A 16922-nucleotide genomic window follows, 5' to 3' on the forward strand; every position below is an offset into this window, starting at 1 on the left:
TTGCAAATCTATAGTAGGGGGTTCAATATACCATGGCTGGAGTTCAAAATACCATGCCTAAATAAAATTTTCAAGACATAATTTCAAGCAAGTGAAATACATACCTGCCACTTATTAGAATATAATTACTTTGTAAAAGAGTTATAACTGCTAGCATTTTTTTAATTTAAAGGTCTATAGAAGAGGTTCCAATATACCATGGCTAAATAAAATTAAAATACTTGTACATTTTTATGTATTTTATATGCTGCAAAAGATTTTTTTTTTTGAAAATTTTACTTAGCCATGGTATTTCCCCCCCCCCCTTTCCTTGCGGTATATTGAACCCCAACTATAGATATCTATTCAAAAAAATCTTGTGAATATCCAACGCAATCATAGGTTTGATCGTTGTTTTCAATTTTAACTTGTATATATATAAATGTATATAACAACACTATTAGTTTAATAAAACCTTTACATCTTTGGAAGAATTCAGCATAGGTTTTGAGTAATTAATAGATATAAGAAGATGTGATATGAGTGCCAATGAAACAGCTCTACACCAATTCAAGTCACAATTTATAAAGGTAAACCATTATATGTCAAAGTACGGAGCCTTGTCTCACAAACAGCAAGCTATAAAATAAAAAAAAGAAAATGTGGTATGATTGCCAATACGACAACTCTCCACAAGAGGCCAAAATGACACAGAAATTTACAACTATAGGTCATCGTACGGCCTTCAACAATGATAAAAGCCCATACCGCATAGTCAGCTATAAAAGGCCCGAAATGACAATTTAAAACAATTCAAACGACAAACCTAACGGCATAATTAATGTACAAAAAATGAACGAAAAACAAATATGTAACACACAATCAAACGACAACCACTGAATTACAGGCTCCTGACTTGCATGGTACAAGCAGATACATAGAGAATGTGGCGGGGTTAAAAGTCAACTTTGTAAGATTACATGGTACTGGAATTACGTTTTTACAGTAATTCTTTTGTTTTTTATCAAAGAGATGTGAAAGATGCAAACTCCTAAGTAGAAAATAAACTGACAACGCCATGTCAAAAAACGAAAAATACTAGAAGAAAAACAACAGTATCCAAAGTTCAATATAGAAAACTGAAGACTGCACGAATACAAACACAATCAACCCAATGGGGATGATCTTATGTGTAAGCAGAAACCACAAATATTTAAAGGTCTAGAACGGTCAAATTAAGCAGTTGATCCCTTTGCATGATCATCGAAGAGTAATGACTAACTAGACTTTATCATCAACTTGTTCTTTCTATAAAAGTACCTTGCATTTTTGCAACATAATTATTTAGAACTAACCTCCTACGTCTAATATCATATACTTTGTTCCTATATCCGTGATTTGGAATCCATCGGAGAGATTTCTTTCTTTGTTTATCGCCAGAAATTGACAGTAAATGGAAGCTGCTTCCGGTTCCAACGCAATTAAAAGCTGTTCCCAAGGTAATTTAGCCTAAAATTGAATTATTTCATATTAGGAAATTTCACAATAACACATAGCAGAGACAGATAATCTAATGAAGAATAAAATGTATTCGTTTGCAGTTAGCAGAAGTTGGCAACGAAAAGACACATTTTATTTTATTTTCGGTCATTGAAGGAAAAAGAGAAAGTTTGATAAGGTTAATTTTAGTACACTGAATTAGAAATTCGATAAAAATGATGCAAACATTTGAAAACCAATTTATCAATTTTGTTTACACTTCAATACGATGAAAATAAAAGAGAGGCAAAATATACTTAAGAGACATTCAAACTCATCAATTAAAAATAGCTGGAATCTAACTGATATCTTGGCTGAAAAAAAAACAACAGTTCACAAAACACAACATAGAAAACTAAAGACTGCGCAAAAAAACCTCTAGGTGATCTCAGGTCCTCCGAAAGGGAAAGCAAAACCTGTTCCACATTCGACACCCATCGTGTTGCTCGTGTTAGTACAAACCCGGTGTCATATGGTATTTTGGATCCCATAAAAAAATACCCCCGGGGTCAGAATACAGCTGTGGTAAAATGAACCTCAATAGTAAATTACCCCCTCCCTTATGGAAAATTTAATCGCCCTCTGGTGAATTGAACACCGTCACAACCTCACCCCACACCACACCCTGTTTTTTTTCTTCGTTTTTAATGGAAGGAAAAAATACGATTGCTAGGTACATATGTATATGTGCTCTGAACATGCTGGAATCTTTAACAACAAAAATTCAATCAAAATACTGATTGAAACTTTAAGAGTTGACTACGTGCCTTCATTGCTATGAATATTTGCATTCCTAAAATATAAAAGGAGTTAAATTTCCCATATTAAACTAGAGGCTCTAAAGAGCCTGTGTCGCTCACCTTGGTCAATGTGAATATTAAACAAAGGAAGCAGATGGATTCATGACAAAATTGTGTTTTGGTGTTTGTACATCTTACTTTACTGAACAGTCTTGCTGCTTACAATTATCTCTATCTATAATGATCTTGGCCAAGTAGTTTCAGTGGAAAATATTAATAAAAATTTACAAATTTTATGAAAATTGTTAAAAATTGACTATAAAGGACAATAACTCCTTAGGGGGTCAATTGACCATTTCGGTCACGTTGACTTATTTGTAAATCTTACTTTGCTGAACATTATTGCTGTTTGCAGTTTATCTCTATCTAAAATAATATTAAAGATAATAACCAAAAACAGAAAAATTTCCTTAAAATTACCGATTCAGGGGCAGCAACCCAACAACGGGTTGTCCGATTCATCTGAAAATTTCATGGCAGATAGATCTTGACCTGATAAACAATTTTACGCATGTCAGATTTGCTCTAAATGCTTTGGTTTTTGAGTTATAAGCCAAAAACTGCATTTTACCCCTATGTTCTATTTTTAGCCGTGGTAGCCATCTTGATTTGATGGCTGGATCACCGGACACATTTTTTAAACTAGATACCCCAAAGATGATTGTGGCCAATTTTGGATTAATTTGGCCCAGTAGTTTCAGAGGAGAAGATTTTTGTAAAAGATAACTAAGATTTACGAAAAATGGTTTAAAATTGACTATAAAGGGCAATAACTTCTAAAGGGATCATTTGACCATTTCCTTCACACTCAGTTATTTGTAAATCTTACTTTGCTGAACATTATTGCTGTTTACAGTTTATCTCTATCTATAATAATATTCAAGATAATAACCAAAGACAGCAAAATTTCCTTAAAATTACCAATTCAGGGGTAGCAACCCAACAACGGGTTGTCCGATTCATCTGAAAATTTCATGGCAGATACATCTTGTCCTGATAAACAATTTTATCCCGTGTCAGATTTGCTCTAAATGCTTTGGTTTTTGAGTTATAATAAGCCAAAAACTGCATTTTACCCCTATGTTCTATTTTTAGCCGTGGTGGCCATCTTGATTTGATGGCTGGGTCACCGGACACATTTTTTAAACTAGATACCCCAAAGATGATTGTGGCCAATTTTGGATTAATTTGGCCCAGTAGTTTCAGAGGAGAAGATTTTTGTAACGGACGCAAATTGATGGGAAAAGCTCACTTGGCCCTTTGGGCCAGGTGAGCTAAAAAGGAGGAGTCAAATTACCATGGCTCAGTAAAATTGTTAAAACATCTTCACAATATGGCTTATATGTACCATATATTAATAAGAGTATTAAAACTTTGAAAAGTTGTTTGAAATAATTTGATTTCTGAAATAGGAGGTGTATGAACAAGGGGGTCATGGCATGGGGTGCCAAAATACCATATATAAGAAAATTGTTAAAAAAAAATTTCCATCATGTTTCATATTTACCAAATAGAATATATATAGCGGCAATAAGTGAAATTAGGCATTAAGCTTAAATCCTAGGCAATAAGCTAACGCCTAGGCAGTAAGTCTATTGCCTAAATGATGTTAGGAATTAGTCTTAAATCCTAGGATTTAAGCTTAAACCCTAAAAAATGTGTGCAGGCATTAAGCTTAATGCCTAAAATATAAATGTGAGTAAATAAAAGACATTTATTCATTTAAATGAAAATATATCTGTGACAAAATAAATTCATAACATTATGAGAACTGAGGCCTGCTTACCGAAACTGTCCTAAGATCGGTCCTATTTTTATTAGGACAAAAATTGTGATAAAGTAATAATCGACTTACGACATGTCTCAGCATGCACATCGAAGCTATCTTACGATTATCTTAGCTAGGATGTTCTACATGTAACCGCTATCACAAGTATTGGCGTAAAAAGAAAATAGCAAACGAAAAAATTGAAATAGTGTATCAAATTTAAATTTAATTTAAAAACCGATTAATTATAAGAAAATAATTATTAGTTTCAAATTATCAAATTTTATTTTATTACTGCAAAAAACATACGTGTGAATGTGAGCAAGGGAAGAAATTAGAATTTTACCGATGCAAAACAACAGGGCCCAGTTTCATATCCTAAATATGAAAAAAGAAGATGTGGTATGAATGACAATGAGACAACTCTCCACAAGAGACTGGACATAAAATCACTAATAAAATATGTAATTAATATTTAAACACATCAAATAATATTTTAAAAATATGAAAACTTAAAAGAAATTTGTGTTAAAATCATTTTGTTATAACAAGTAGTGGAACTGTTAACCAAGGAAAGTTTATTTAATATCCAATAAAGAAAAATGGAAATGGTGTGAGCAAAAAATCACATCTTAATTCTGTGTACTTTTGACCAGTTCAAATCAGCTCCACTAGTGACGTGTAAAAATTTTCAAATAAATATTATAATTATTCTATAGAATATCCCCCTATTTTAATGGATACAATGACTTTTTAAAAATCTTTTTTAATATTTTGTAATACCACAAAACATGAAAAAAGTATGAGTTAATTCTGGTTTTTTAACTGCTAAAATTCTTAAATAATCTTACTAAATTTGAAGATCTGTCAAATGAATGTATATTTATACATGTAATACTAGAAATATAATTAGGAAACTACTTTATATCAAGATTAAATCACCAAATATGCATAAATTCAAGAGTTCACTTATTGCCTAAAGTTATGTTCGACAATAGGCTGAATAATCATCATCAGATTTCAGGGAATAAGCTTAATGCCTGAAAATTTCAGGCAGTAACTTAATGCCTAGGCGTTAGCTTATTGCCTAGGATTTAAGCTTATCAATAATGACTAATTTCACTTATTGCCGCTTACATATATATGGCTAGTTACAGCATTACAATTGATAGTTTCTTTTTAAACATACTGGAAAAACATGTTAGAAAACATGTTTTAAAGATTTTATTAATCTCTGGTATTTTGACCCCCCACCCCCCTGGCTATATAGTATATTTAACCTCCCACTATAGAGTCTCTGTTTTCAAAAATTCGAGCTCATCTAACTCATTTACATAGTAATAATTTTCCATGAAGTAGTTTTTTATGTATTTAACATGCTTGAAAAGATGATTAAAATTTTACTTAGCCATGGTATTTTGACCCCTCCCTTTTGTAATGGTATATTTTAGAAAATCTAGCTATTATTTACATAAAAATAATAGTCCAATATGTAGTTTTTATGTATTTAACATGCTTGAAAGATGTTTTTAATATTTTACTTAGCCATGGTATTTTGACCCTCCTGCCATGGTATATTGAACCTCCTGCTATAGACCTCCAATTTGAAAAAAAACATAGCTAACATATTGTACATGAGATAATCTGCAATGCTATTTTATCAAAAACAAGGGGAGTGTAATTTTCCATGGTTGGGTTTAAAATCCATATGGGAAAAATGACCTTGGGTTCAAATTACCATGCGGTATAATTTTCCATATAAGAATATATATATGTCTCCTTTATCTTCAGTTCGAAGTGATAGATGCGTTCCACATAGTCACCAAAGTTTGAATTATTTATTGATAGAACTTTGTCTTTAAAGTGGAAAGAGAAGTTAAAGGACACCACTAACTTCTTTAATTTCTTCCTAATAAGTTCTTGTATAAAGTCAGCAACATATAAATAAAGGAACACATCAGCAAGAAGAAAACATGGATTCCAATTGGAATGCCTATTGTTGGTTGAAAAAAACACATCGTGAAAACGTAATAAGTGTTGTCAATCCAGAAATCAAGGTTCTTGGTAATGTCAGGTTTAGAGAATTTTATGTTTGAATCAGAGTATTTGTTTAGAAAGAACGATTTATCCCTCCCTAAGAAAAGATACTTATATCTGTGTTGGTCATTTTGTTATGAAACAAAGCGGGACCAACTCTTTCAATTTGTTATTAAGTTCGAAATGGGATGTTCTTGTGTAAAGTGTAGAAAAGTAATATTTTAATACTATTGCAAGATGAAGGAGTATAAGATTATGTGAAACATAGAATTCTTGTTTCATGTAATATTGATATTGAATAAATTGTTTTAGAAAAAAAAATGTTTTCTGATATTCAGGCTACAAAAGTCATAGAACAAGCATATACTAGTTATGTAAATTGTCTTTACAATTAACTTCCACAAGAGACATTTGTTTTAAACTCACAAACTTGACGTAAAATAAATAAAAAAAAACAAATGTGGTATAATTGTCAATGAAACCTCTCTCAACCAGAGACTACATGACATAGAAATAAAAGAAAAAATATAGATCACCGTATGGTCAACTGTAAAAGGCCCAAAAATTTCAAATGTAAAACATTTTTTAACGAGACGACTTTTAATACAAAATGACGAATGAAAATCAAATATGATACATATACATCCCCACAACAAAATATTCACAGTCCAGACCTATGAGTAATTGCAGCTAATTCAAAGCCAATAACTACGAATAAAATATTATCATGCTTCTAAGATAAAAAATATCAATCATTACACATCTAACATCCAAAGGATTTAGTGTAAAGACGTCATTAACAGTAAGATTGTAGAGACATGAATGTGCATATGTTTTAACAAAAGTATTTAATTTGCTTTCAATTTCATTTTGTTGTAATGAAAGACAAAAAATACAAAAGAAATTGGTACATATGACATCAACTAGGAGTTTGCTGATTTTAGTTTTGCTTTATTTGGTACGTAATTTTTTCTATCAAAGAATAATTTTTCCACCGATTCATTGATTAATGTTTTAATAAAGTTTTCTCATTAGACGTAAGTTTTGTGTATATTTTATGAATGAAAGGACGAAATAATAGAAATATTAGAAATTTAGGATTGATTAAGTCTTATTCTGTATATTTACCTCTTGTGCACATTCTCTCATAAATAGCTTTGCATCATCAGGCCATATTGCAGGAACTGTTAAAACCCAACGAATGTTCTTTTCATTCACATCATTATATTGTAATGCAAGTGTCTTCAACACTTCTTGTTTGATTGCTTTTATTGATTCCACAAAAACGTCTCTAACTGCAACACGCTTATCCTGAATATCTATTATTTGTAGACCTTTAAGAGATTTCTGAAATGAAATTTAATATGTAAAGATGTATCGAGTATGTTTCCTTTGGTGTTGAAAACAACTTAAATGAATCAGTTCAACCTTGTTTCATAAATCAAAAAGACTACAAATCTAAATACTTGTAAAAGGAAGTGACAAATTATACTTTTCCAAAAACAAATGTGATTCATGAAAAAAGTTCACTGAAACTGTAGTGATCAAATAGACTTTGACTCCGGTTTATATTATTTTCGACAGGTTACCTACGACATCCTGTTACTCGGGCAGTTAACAGCAGTCATGATAAGTAAACTCAGACATTTAAACGGTGTTATTTGAGGGGAAATTTTACTATTTTCCGATGAGTAGGTCGTGTAAAGAAAAAATGAAGCAGTATATTTCCCCCAAGAATTGAACAGATCAAAAGCTTGATGTTACTTCTTTACGTTGCTCTAATTTGACTTGGTACGAGGATGTCGTGGGAACCTGTCGAAAAAATATAAATTTCGGAGTCAAAATTCGGTAATATGAAAATGGTTTATTGCTTGATTTCTTTTTATTCACTGCCTTTGCGTCAATTTTCATGGACGTGCTTTGCAACATACAATCGGCATTCTTTTTGGATCAACCCGCACCCATTCTTGTTTTACGACTGACTCATTAACAGAAGCTTTTCAAGAAAAATTTAAAACTAACTATTCAGAGAACAATGGAATATAAAAAAAAGGATGTGGTATGTGCCAATGATACAATTCTTCCAAACAGACAAAATGACACAAAACTTAAGTTTTTAGATCACCGTACAGCCTTCAACAAAGGAGAACACAAACAGCCTAATTTATGTACCAAAAAAATTAACGTCAAAAAAATACTAAGAATACTATAACACATTAACCAAACGCGGCCACTGAAATACATGTTCCTGACTTAGAACAGGCACATTCATACAGAATGTAGCGGGTTACACTAGTTTGAGGAAACCAACCCTCCCCTAACCTGGGACAGTGGTGTTACGGTTAAACATAAGAACGAACTATATATAATAATGGTCTTAAAACAAAATTCAGTCAAGACAATACAATTTTAATAATCTGGTGTTAAAAAATAGCTTATCGAACATTGATTCCAAAAATACTATGCTTTTGGCAGTTGGTTTTTTTTTCATAAATTAAAATAGATTATAAATCACCTCCGATGTGAAATAAACCCATTACGCTGATGCAAAACCTATATATGTTTTCTTTATACTAGTCCTTGAAATAATGGAGATAAGTTGCTACTTTCGATTTTTTAAATTTCACTTCCAGTAAACCTGATTTGTTTTGATAATTCAGATCATGCATTGGATGCATGGTACTCTAAATTATTAAACGTTTTAAATAAACATGCTCCAATAATAACGAAAAGAGTAAAGAAAAAGTATCAACCGAAGTGGTAAAAATCAGGGTATATATAATGAACTACGCGCTAAAAGTATGGAACGACAGCTGTCTTATGTGGAACTCTGATATTACTTTATGTTGTTTTATTATTAATTAATGATATTTTGTCTTTAACTTAATATGGTTTTGACATTACTTAATGCTGTTTTAATATAACTCAATATGGAATAGTCATTACACGATGGTTTCGTATTGACTTGATATAGTTTTGTCATTACTCAATATGGGTGTGTCATTACCGATGTAGTTTCGCCATTATTTAATATGGTTGTGTCATTAGTCAATGTGGTTTTAACATTATTTGATGTTTATGCGATTTACGTAATGTAGTTGTTTCATTACATAATGGGGTTTTGTTATTTCGTAATGATGATTTGTCTATTCTTTATATGGTTTTAACATTACGTAATGATGTTTCAAAATTTGACAATTTTACACTACTTGATGTGTTTGTTTCATTATTTGATGTGGTCTTGTCATTCTTTGATCTTTGATGTAGTTATCCCATTACTTGATGAGGTAAAACCACGTGACCAATTCGGAAAAAATCTGTTCTATTTTTAGATAGATTTCCATGTTGTATGTGCCTGCGTGTGGCCATCTATCTAATCAGTGTTCAAACTAAAGTTCGGGTTACTATTTGAGTTAAACTTTGAGTTAGTTTTCGAATTCAAGTCATGCTTAGAATTAAAGTTCTAGTTAGCATTGAGTTTCGAGATGGAATTCGAGTTTGAGTCACATTTAAAGGCAGAGTTCTAGTTACAACTTTGAATTTGAGTTACTTCTTATTCTTAACTTACAAAAACCGATTCGTCGTTATATTGAACGTAACAGTGATGTTTTTGTTGTGCTGTTTGATAGCACGAAAGCTTTCGACACCGTATGACATGATGCATTGTTATATAAACTGCATAAATATGGAGTTACCGGTGATTTATGGCTGCTCATAGATGAAATATACAGTGACATGCGCAGTTCTGTACTGTTCAATGGTAGGCTATCTCGTTGGTTTGAACTGCAACGAGGCGTTCGCCAAGGTGGCGTCTTATCAGCTCTGTTATATTTGGTATACATAAACAATCTTTTGTGCGACATTGAAGACTCTAAATTGGGATGCGTTCTACTAGATATCAGTGTAAGCAGCTCTGTTAAAGCGGACGACATTGCGTTACTATCAACAACAGAAAAAGGAATGCAGTTCCTTATTAACATTTGTCAGACATATAGCGAGAAGTGGGCATTCAAGTTTTCTCCAACTAAAAGCAACGTCTTACGTTATTTAAAGACGAACAAGAATGTTACAAGCAATCTTACTTTGTATGATGACATCATACCACTCGTGACGTCTGCCAAACATGTCGGTATTCTTCTGAACTGTAAATTTAGATCAATGGACCAGACGTTGACGTAGAGTGTTGCGATCAACTGCTCTTTCAGTTCTAAATTCTGGAATTCATCAATCAATTTTAAACCCTTTGACGTGTTCCAAGATAACACTTCAAATATGTTACAGCAAAGCTCTATATGGTTGTCAGTTATGGAACAATTTGACTCAAACAGAACTTACCATGTTAGAAAGATCTCACAGATTTGTGTGTAAAATTATTCAAGGGCTTCCAAAACGAACCCGTTCTGACAAGTGTACAAGTCTTCTAGGTTGGTTTTCAGTTGAAAGCATTATCAACAGATGTAAACTTTTATTTTTTGGTAGACTATGTAGGTTAAACAAATAATGATAAGCAGACTTATGGAATTCAAACATAAATGTGTTCCAGAACAACTTGGTTTGATACCTGACATCTATAAAGCAGCCGAAAAATATAACAGTACAGATTATATTGTTAATTTTGCAAATACTGGTTCTTTCCCATCAAAAAAACTTTGGGGAGTTATTGTAAATCAGAATATAAATGCAAGTGAAGAAATATGGTGGTCTTACCGAATTTCATGCGATAATGACTTTTATATGTTTAGACATATTCATTCTGCAATCAAACCGCATTAAGCATGGACAATTGCGAAACAGTTTCCCGAACTTCGTGTCTCCGCCAAGTATGTTATTGACTTATGTTCTATAGTACGTTATGAAGATGAACATTTACTTTGCGAAAAATGTGGAAAGTTCTTCTTGAATATCGTTGAACACTTACTGGTATCCTGTGATTTTACACAAGACAAAAGAGATGATCTATGGCAAGACATTAATTGTAAGACTACAATTCTCTCTTGCAATACGTCATATGAATTAGAAAATGATGAATTAACTTTTTTCCCCTAAGACTTGTGTTCGTCACGTTGAAAAAATCTGCAGAGATTTCTACAATCGATAGAAGATGTGTCCGTTATTGATATTATAGACAGTACTCATTTTTTTCTCATATTAACTTTAAACAGTGACTTTAATTCTTTGTTTTTTGTTATTTTCTGATTTTTATATTTCATGTACACCAAATCTCTATAATAGAGGAAATAAAGTTATATATATCAAAGAATGACAGGAGCACATCAAAGAATGACAAGACCACATCAAATAATGAAACAAACGCATCAAGTAGTGTAAAATTGTCAAATTTTGAAACATCATTACGTAATGTTAAAGCCATATAAAGAATAGACAAATTATCATTACGAAATAACAAAACCACATCATGTAATGAAACAACTTCATAACGTTAAGTCACATACACAGCAAGTAATGTTAAAACCTCATTGACTAATGACACAACTATATTAAATAATGGTGTAACCACATCATTACGTAATATCAAAACCATATTAAGTAAAGACAACATATCATTAAGTAATAATAAAACAACATAAAGTAATATCAGAGTTTCACATAAGACAGCTGTGGAGTTCCATATAAAAGAGACTTTTATCATAAAAGAAAGATTTCGAAAACTACAAGATATTTAGAAACAAGCTAACCGCCCAAATGAATAAATGTAAGACTGACTTTTTCTCCAAGGCTGTACAGTCTAATCGAAAAACTAGTGAAATCTAGAAATACATCAAAGATTTAAATGCAGAATCAAAATGCCCAATAACTAGTGTAACATTTCCAGGATCTGCTGTTAATGAACCAGGAAAATTTTGTAAACACTTCAATGTGCATTTTAATACTGTAGTTGAAACAATTATTGCAAACCCCAAATTAAATTTTGAATCCCCAAAGTAAAAAGAGTTTATTGAAGAAAAAAATTAAAGTATTTTACTGTTTGTCTCCAATAGAAGTCTTTAATGAACTATTAAAAGTTAACAGGTTTGAATGATGTTGGTCCTAAAATTCTAAAAATAGGTGCTCCAATAATTTATGAATCTGATGAGCATATTATCAATTTAATCCTTTCAGGTATACTTAAGATTCCATCTACATTTAAGTGTGCAAGAGTATCACCTATCCATTAAAGTGCCAACGTAAAAGATATGAACAACTATAGACTAATATCTGTACTTCCAATTTGATCAAAGATTTTTAAAAGATTATTTACTTTAAAAATTTACAGATATTTAATAGAAATTGATTTTATTTTATTTATAAGTACCCGTCTGAGTTTAGATAAGGCCGTTGGTGTCACTCAGCACTAACTAAAATTGTTGAAGATAAACTGGAGTTGTATTCTTAGATTTTTTTTTAAAACGCGTTTGATATTGTAAATCATTTAAATTTATTATCAAGATTAAAAATTTATAAGTTTCATTCTCTCTTGAATGGTTCAGATCATATTTATCAAAAAGTAAAAATAAATACCAACATATCTTCAGGTAAAAAAAATAACAATTGTTATACCGCACGGTAGTATTCTAGGCCCTTTATTATTTATTTTATATATTAATGATCACTCACTTCAACTAAATCATACAAAGAATGATTTGTATGCAGATGACACAACGCTTAAATACTCTTCTAATTCCGTTGATGATATATGTGATAAAAGAGGGGCGAAAGATACTAAAGGGACAGTCAAACTCATAAATCTAAAACAAACTGACAACGCCATGGCTAAAAAAGAAAAAGACAAACAGAAAAACAATAGTACACATGACACAACATAGAAAACTAAAGAATAAACAACACGAACCCCACCAAAAACTAGGGGTGATCTCAGGTGCTCCGGAAGGGTAAGCAGATCCTGCTCCACATGCGGCACCCATCGTGTTGCTTATGTGATAACAAATCCGGTAAATAGTCTAATTCGGTAGGTCACATTCAGGAAAGGGAAGGGGATTGTAATTACGACGTAAGGAACATATCCGATATCATTTGTGATACGGTTATTCCATATCGGTCAACCAACTCGTGATGGCGTCCGTAAAATTTACGAAGGGATGATTTCAACTTCACCATTTGGAACTCTTGGTTTAATAGCTTCCTTGTGAGCGGTAACCCTCTATCAAGAAAATCATGATAGGAAATGCAAGCACGGGAATATCGTACCAATTGGGAGATATATACCCCGTATGCAGGTGCTGCTGGAATGTTGCTACTTAGAAATGGAAAGTTCACAATTGGAAAGCTGAAATCATCTCTTTTGTCGTAAAGTTTTGTTTTCAACCGACCCTCATTGTCAATTTCTAGATGTAAGTCAAGATATGAGGCCGACTTAACTGTATCTGTAGTATCCTTTATCTCTAGCTCGATTGGATAGATGCGTTCCACATAGTCACCAAATTTTGAATTATTTAGTGAAAGAACATCATCTATATAGCGAAACGTAGAGTTAAAGGATAGTGCTAACTTCTTATCTTTCTTCCTAAGAAGTTCCTGCATGAAGTCAGCCTCATAATAATAAAGAAACAAGTCGGCAAGTAGAGGGGCACAGTTTGTTCCCATTGGAATGCCGACAGTCTGTTGAAAAACACGTCCTCCGAACGTAACAAATATGTTGTCAATCAAGAAATCAAGCATCTTGATAATATCAGTTTCAGAGAATTTTTTGTTCGAATCAGAGTGATCCTTTACAAAGTAGGATTTATCCCTCCCTAAGACAAGATACTTGTATCTACGTTGGCCATTCTTTTTTACGAAGCAAAGCAATACCAACTCTTTCAATTTGTCTTTTAGTTTGGAATGTGGAATACTAGTGTACAGAGTAGAAAAGTCAAATGTTTTAATACTGTTACAAGATGAAAGAGAGTTAGATTGTATGTACTCTGAAAGATCTTTGGAATTTTTAAGTATCCACATCTGATTCACGCCCCCTCTAGAATAGGCAGTTTCACAATAACTTTGAAGCCCGTCTTTGATTGCTGATAAAATAGATGTTAATAATTTAGAAAGAGGTTTAGTGGAGCACTTGGAAGACCCAGCAATATACCGTTGTTTGTAAGGACACTTATGTAGTTTAGGTATCCAATACAGTGACGGCAGATCCAGTTCTTCATCTTTGGTTGAAATTCCAAAGGAACACAGAACAGACCTATGATTATCCAGGATTTCCTCTTTGGTAAGTGTCGTGAGTGTATATGTTGAGTTTCCAAGTGAATTGTCAATACCTAATTCGTTTATCAAGCAGTTAATGTAATGAGTTTTACATACAAAAACGATGTTGTTTGGGGCTTTATCTGCGGGGACAACAACATATTTGTCATGGAGGTAGGATAGGTGTTTTGCAACATTTGGGTCTTTAAAGATTGACGTAGCATGATAAACTTAATGAAGAAATAGCAACGTTAAAAATATGGTGTGAGAATAAAGATATGGTTCTCAATATTAAAAAATCCAAATATATGTTAGTTGGTTCACATAGGAAGCTTCTAGCATACAAGAAACTTTTAAAATAGAATACAGTAGGATTCTTTTACAAAATGTAAACAGTTAAAAATTACTTGGCATCATTATAGATGATTGTCTTTCATGGAATCAACAAATAATCAAAGCATGTACTGTGATTTCAACTAGACTTAGTTTACTTAATCGATTGAAGCATTATATTCCACAAAAAGGTTTATGTTTACCTTATAATGGATATGTACTTTCTCACTTTGATAATTGCTACATACAATTTGAACAGAAACACGTAATATAAATATCGGAAAAAAATGTTAAAATCACTAAACGGTCAGCCAGAATCATTCTTAACAAAGCATATGACACACCATCAAAAACTTTATTCAAACAATTAGGATGGATAACTTTTCAAAAAAGAATCACATATCACAAAGGAGTATTAATATAAAAGTGTGTAAATAGTATTGCACCTGATTATCTTTGATATACTTTGTGTTCATCGGACAATAATTGTCTTTTATTACCAAGTCCGAGAACAAATTTCTTGAAAAAAAACAATTCAATATTCCGGTACAGGTCTTCGGAACAATATTCCTGTAGATATCAAAAAGATAGAAACGATAGAACAGTTCAAACAAAGTTATTTAATATAATAATTTCTTGTTTGTAAACTAAAATTGTTAATATCAGATGCAATTTATCAAGGAATTGTATATTTAAAAGGAATGGAAACGCGGCCGACTTCAAAGAAAATATTATGATGCATCTCTTGCTTAAACCAAGGATTTGTATATTTTACTATTTGTATTTACTATACAAATCCTTGCTTAGACCGGGTGTTAATTACACCCCATCGCTCTAACTGGCTCATTACTTATCTGGTAGAAGTTATCGAACGTGGTAATTTAATCTTACACTAGTTATCTCACTTGACAATGATATTTTTTTCTTCTTAAATTAGGCATGTTTCTGTAAAAAATAATGAACTAAAATCCTTCTGAGGGGCATTCTGTTTCAATTTGCTTGGTGTAAAATAAATCATAATTGTTTTTTTTTAGAAGATAATTCGAAAGACATATTTTATTGTAGAGTAATGGTACTTACATTGTGCAAGTTGCGTTGTGCAGTACGAACGTGGTATAGTAGCTAGGTGATAAATCATGCATCCAAAAATAAATTAATCCAAGAAAAAAATATAACAAAAGAACCACATGCAAAGTTACTTAAAAAAAACTTTTTATTCTAGTTTTTTTAAATTGATATTTCAAAATTGAAGGTATGTCACAATCAGATGATATCGGACATTTTACGAGTTTTAAATAGTTTTCATGCAAAATAAAGGAAATTCTAAAAATGTAAATGACTTTTCAATTGTGAAATATGACTGATAAAGAAAGAAGTTAATAAATCATTATGAAGGGAAGAAAAAAGTAAACAACTGCAGTATATTATCTAGATAAAAAGAACTTAGATTACAGGTGTTATAATAAACAATGGCATGCGGGATGTTCCAATTTGCAGGTATAATATATCATGTATCAATGATAAGCTAATTTGTGTCTTACATACTTAAGATGTTAAAAATTAATAACGCCGAGCTCACCTGTTAATAAATGCTAAATTATGTAGAGATGCAATAAATTTTCTAATTAGAAACAGTTAAAACTTTCCCACATTCGCATTTTATTTATTTTAACACCAAAGGAATACTTTTGCGACCTATAGACTACTGCTCTCCGAGAAAAAAAGGAAGGAACAGTTTTTGCTGTTGCGTATGGTAATTTGCGGCAACGCTTAATAATGGCAAACTGCATTACCAAACAGCGATTTAGTATCTAAAAAAAGTATTTGACAAAAAAAAAATGAATAACATCGTACATGTCGTATATAAAAAGGCACAATCAATCCCAATCGTAAGTCTTGTATATATCTCTTGTCTGTTATTTCCAACTTCGTTAGTGTCAAACTTGACTGAACAAAATGGCGTCAATGTGAACTATAAACATGGGATTTTGAAAAATCATAGCAAATTCATTTTTATCACCATTTTCAAAAAACCAACACTATTTGATAGAAAAAATATAAAGCTTTTAAATTGTATGTCAATGTCACATCTATTTCAAGTAGTTATTTAACTAATACCAAAATACAAAGTGTCGATGTATTTGTTGACGCACACAACTTCAAATTTTCAACATGTTTCAAAATAAAATAACTTACATAGTACCAATTATATTTAGCATTCATAATTTAGACCAAACTGTAGGAACATATTTCTTTTTTAAAGTGATATCTCATTT

The 16922-nt window shown here is 31.7% G+C and overlaps 1 protein-coding gene across 1 annotated transcript in view; it reads right to left on the bottom strand.

Moving 5' to 3' along the window:
* Positions 1-1329: 1329 nt before the first annotated feature.
* Positions 1330-16922, bottom strand: part of LOC143043029 (heat shock 70 kDa protein 12A-like) — a 41095-nt gene continuing 25502 nt past the window's right edge. Inside the window, exons 4-5 of the mRNA XM_076215528.1 lie at positions 7252-7470; positions 1330-1488 (exon numbers count right to left, since the gene is read on the bottom strand). Coding sequence (XP_076071643.1) covers positions 1330-1488; positions 7252-7470 — 378 coding nt within the window. The remainder of the gene's footprint in view (positions 1489-7251; positions 7471-16922) is intronic.

The sequence above is a fragment of the Mytilus galloprovincialis genome, chromosome 8 (assembly GCF_965363235.1).
Source record: "Mytilus galloprovincialis chromosome 8, xbMytGall1.hap1.1, whole genome shotgun sequence".
Taxonomy (NCBI): domain Eukaryota; kingdom Metazoa; phylum Mollusca; class Bivalvia; order Mytilida; family Mytilidae; genus Mytilus; species Mytilus galloprovincialis.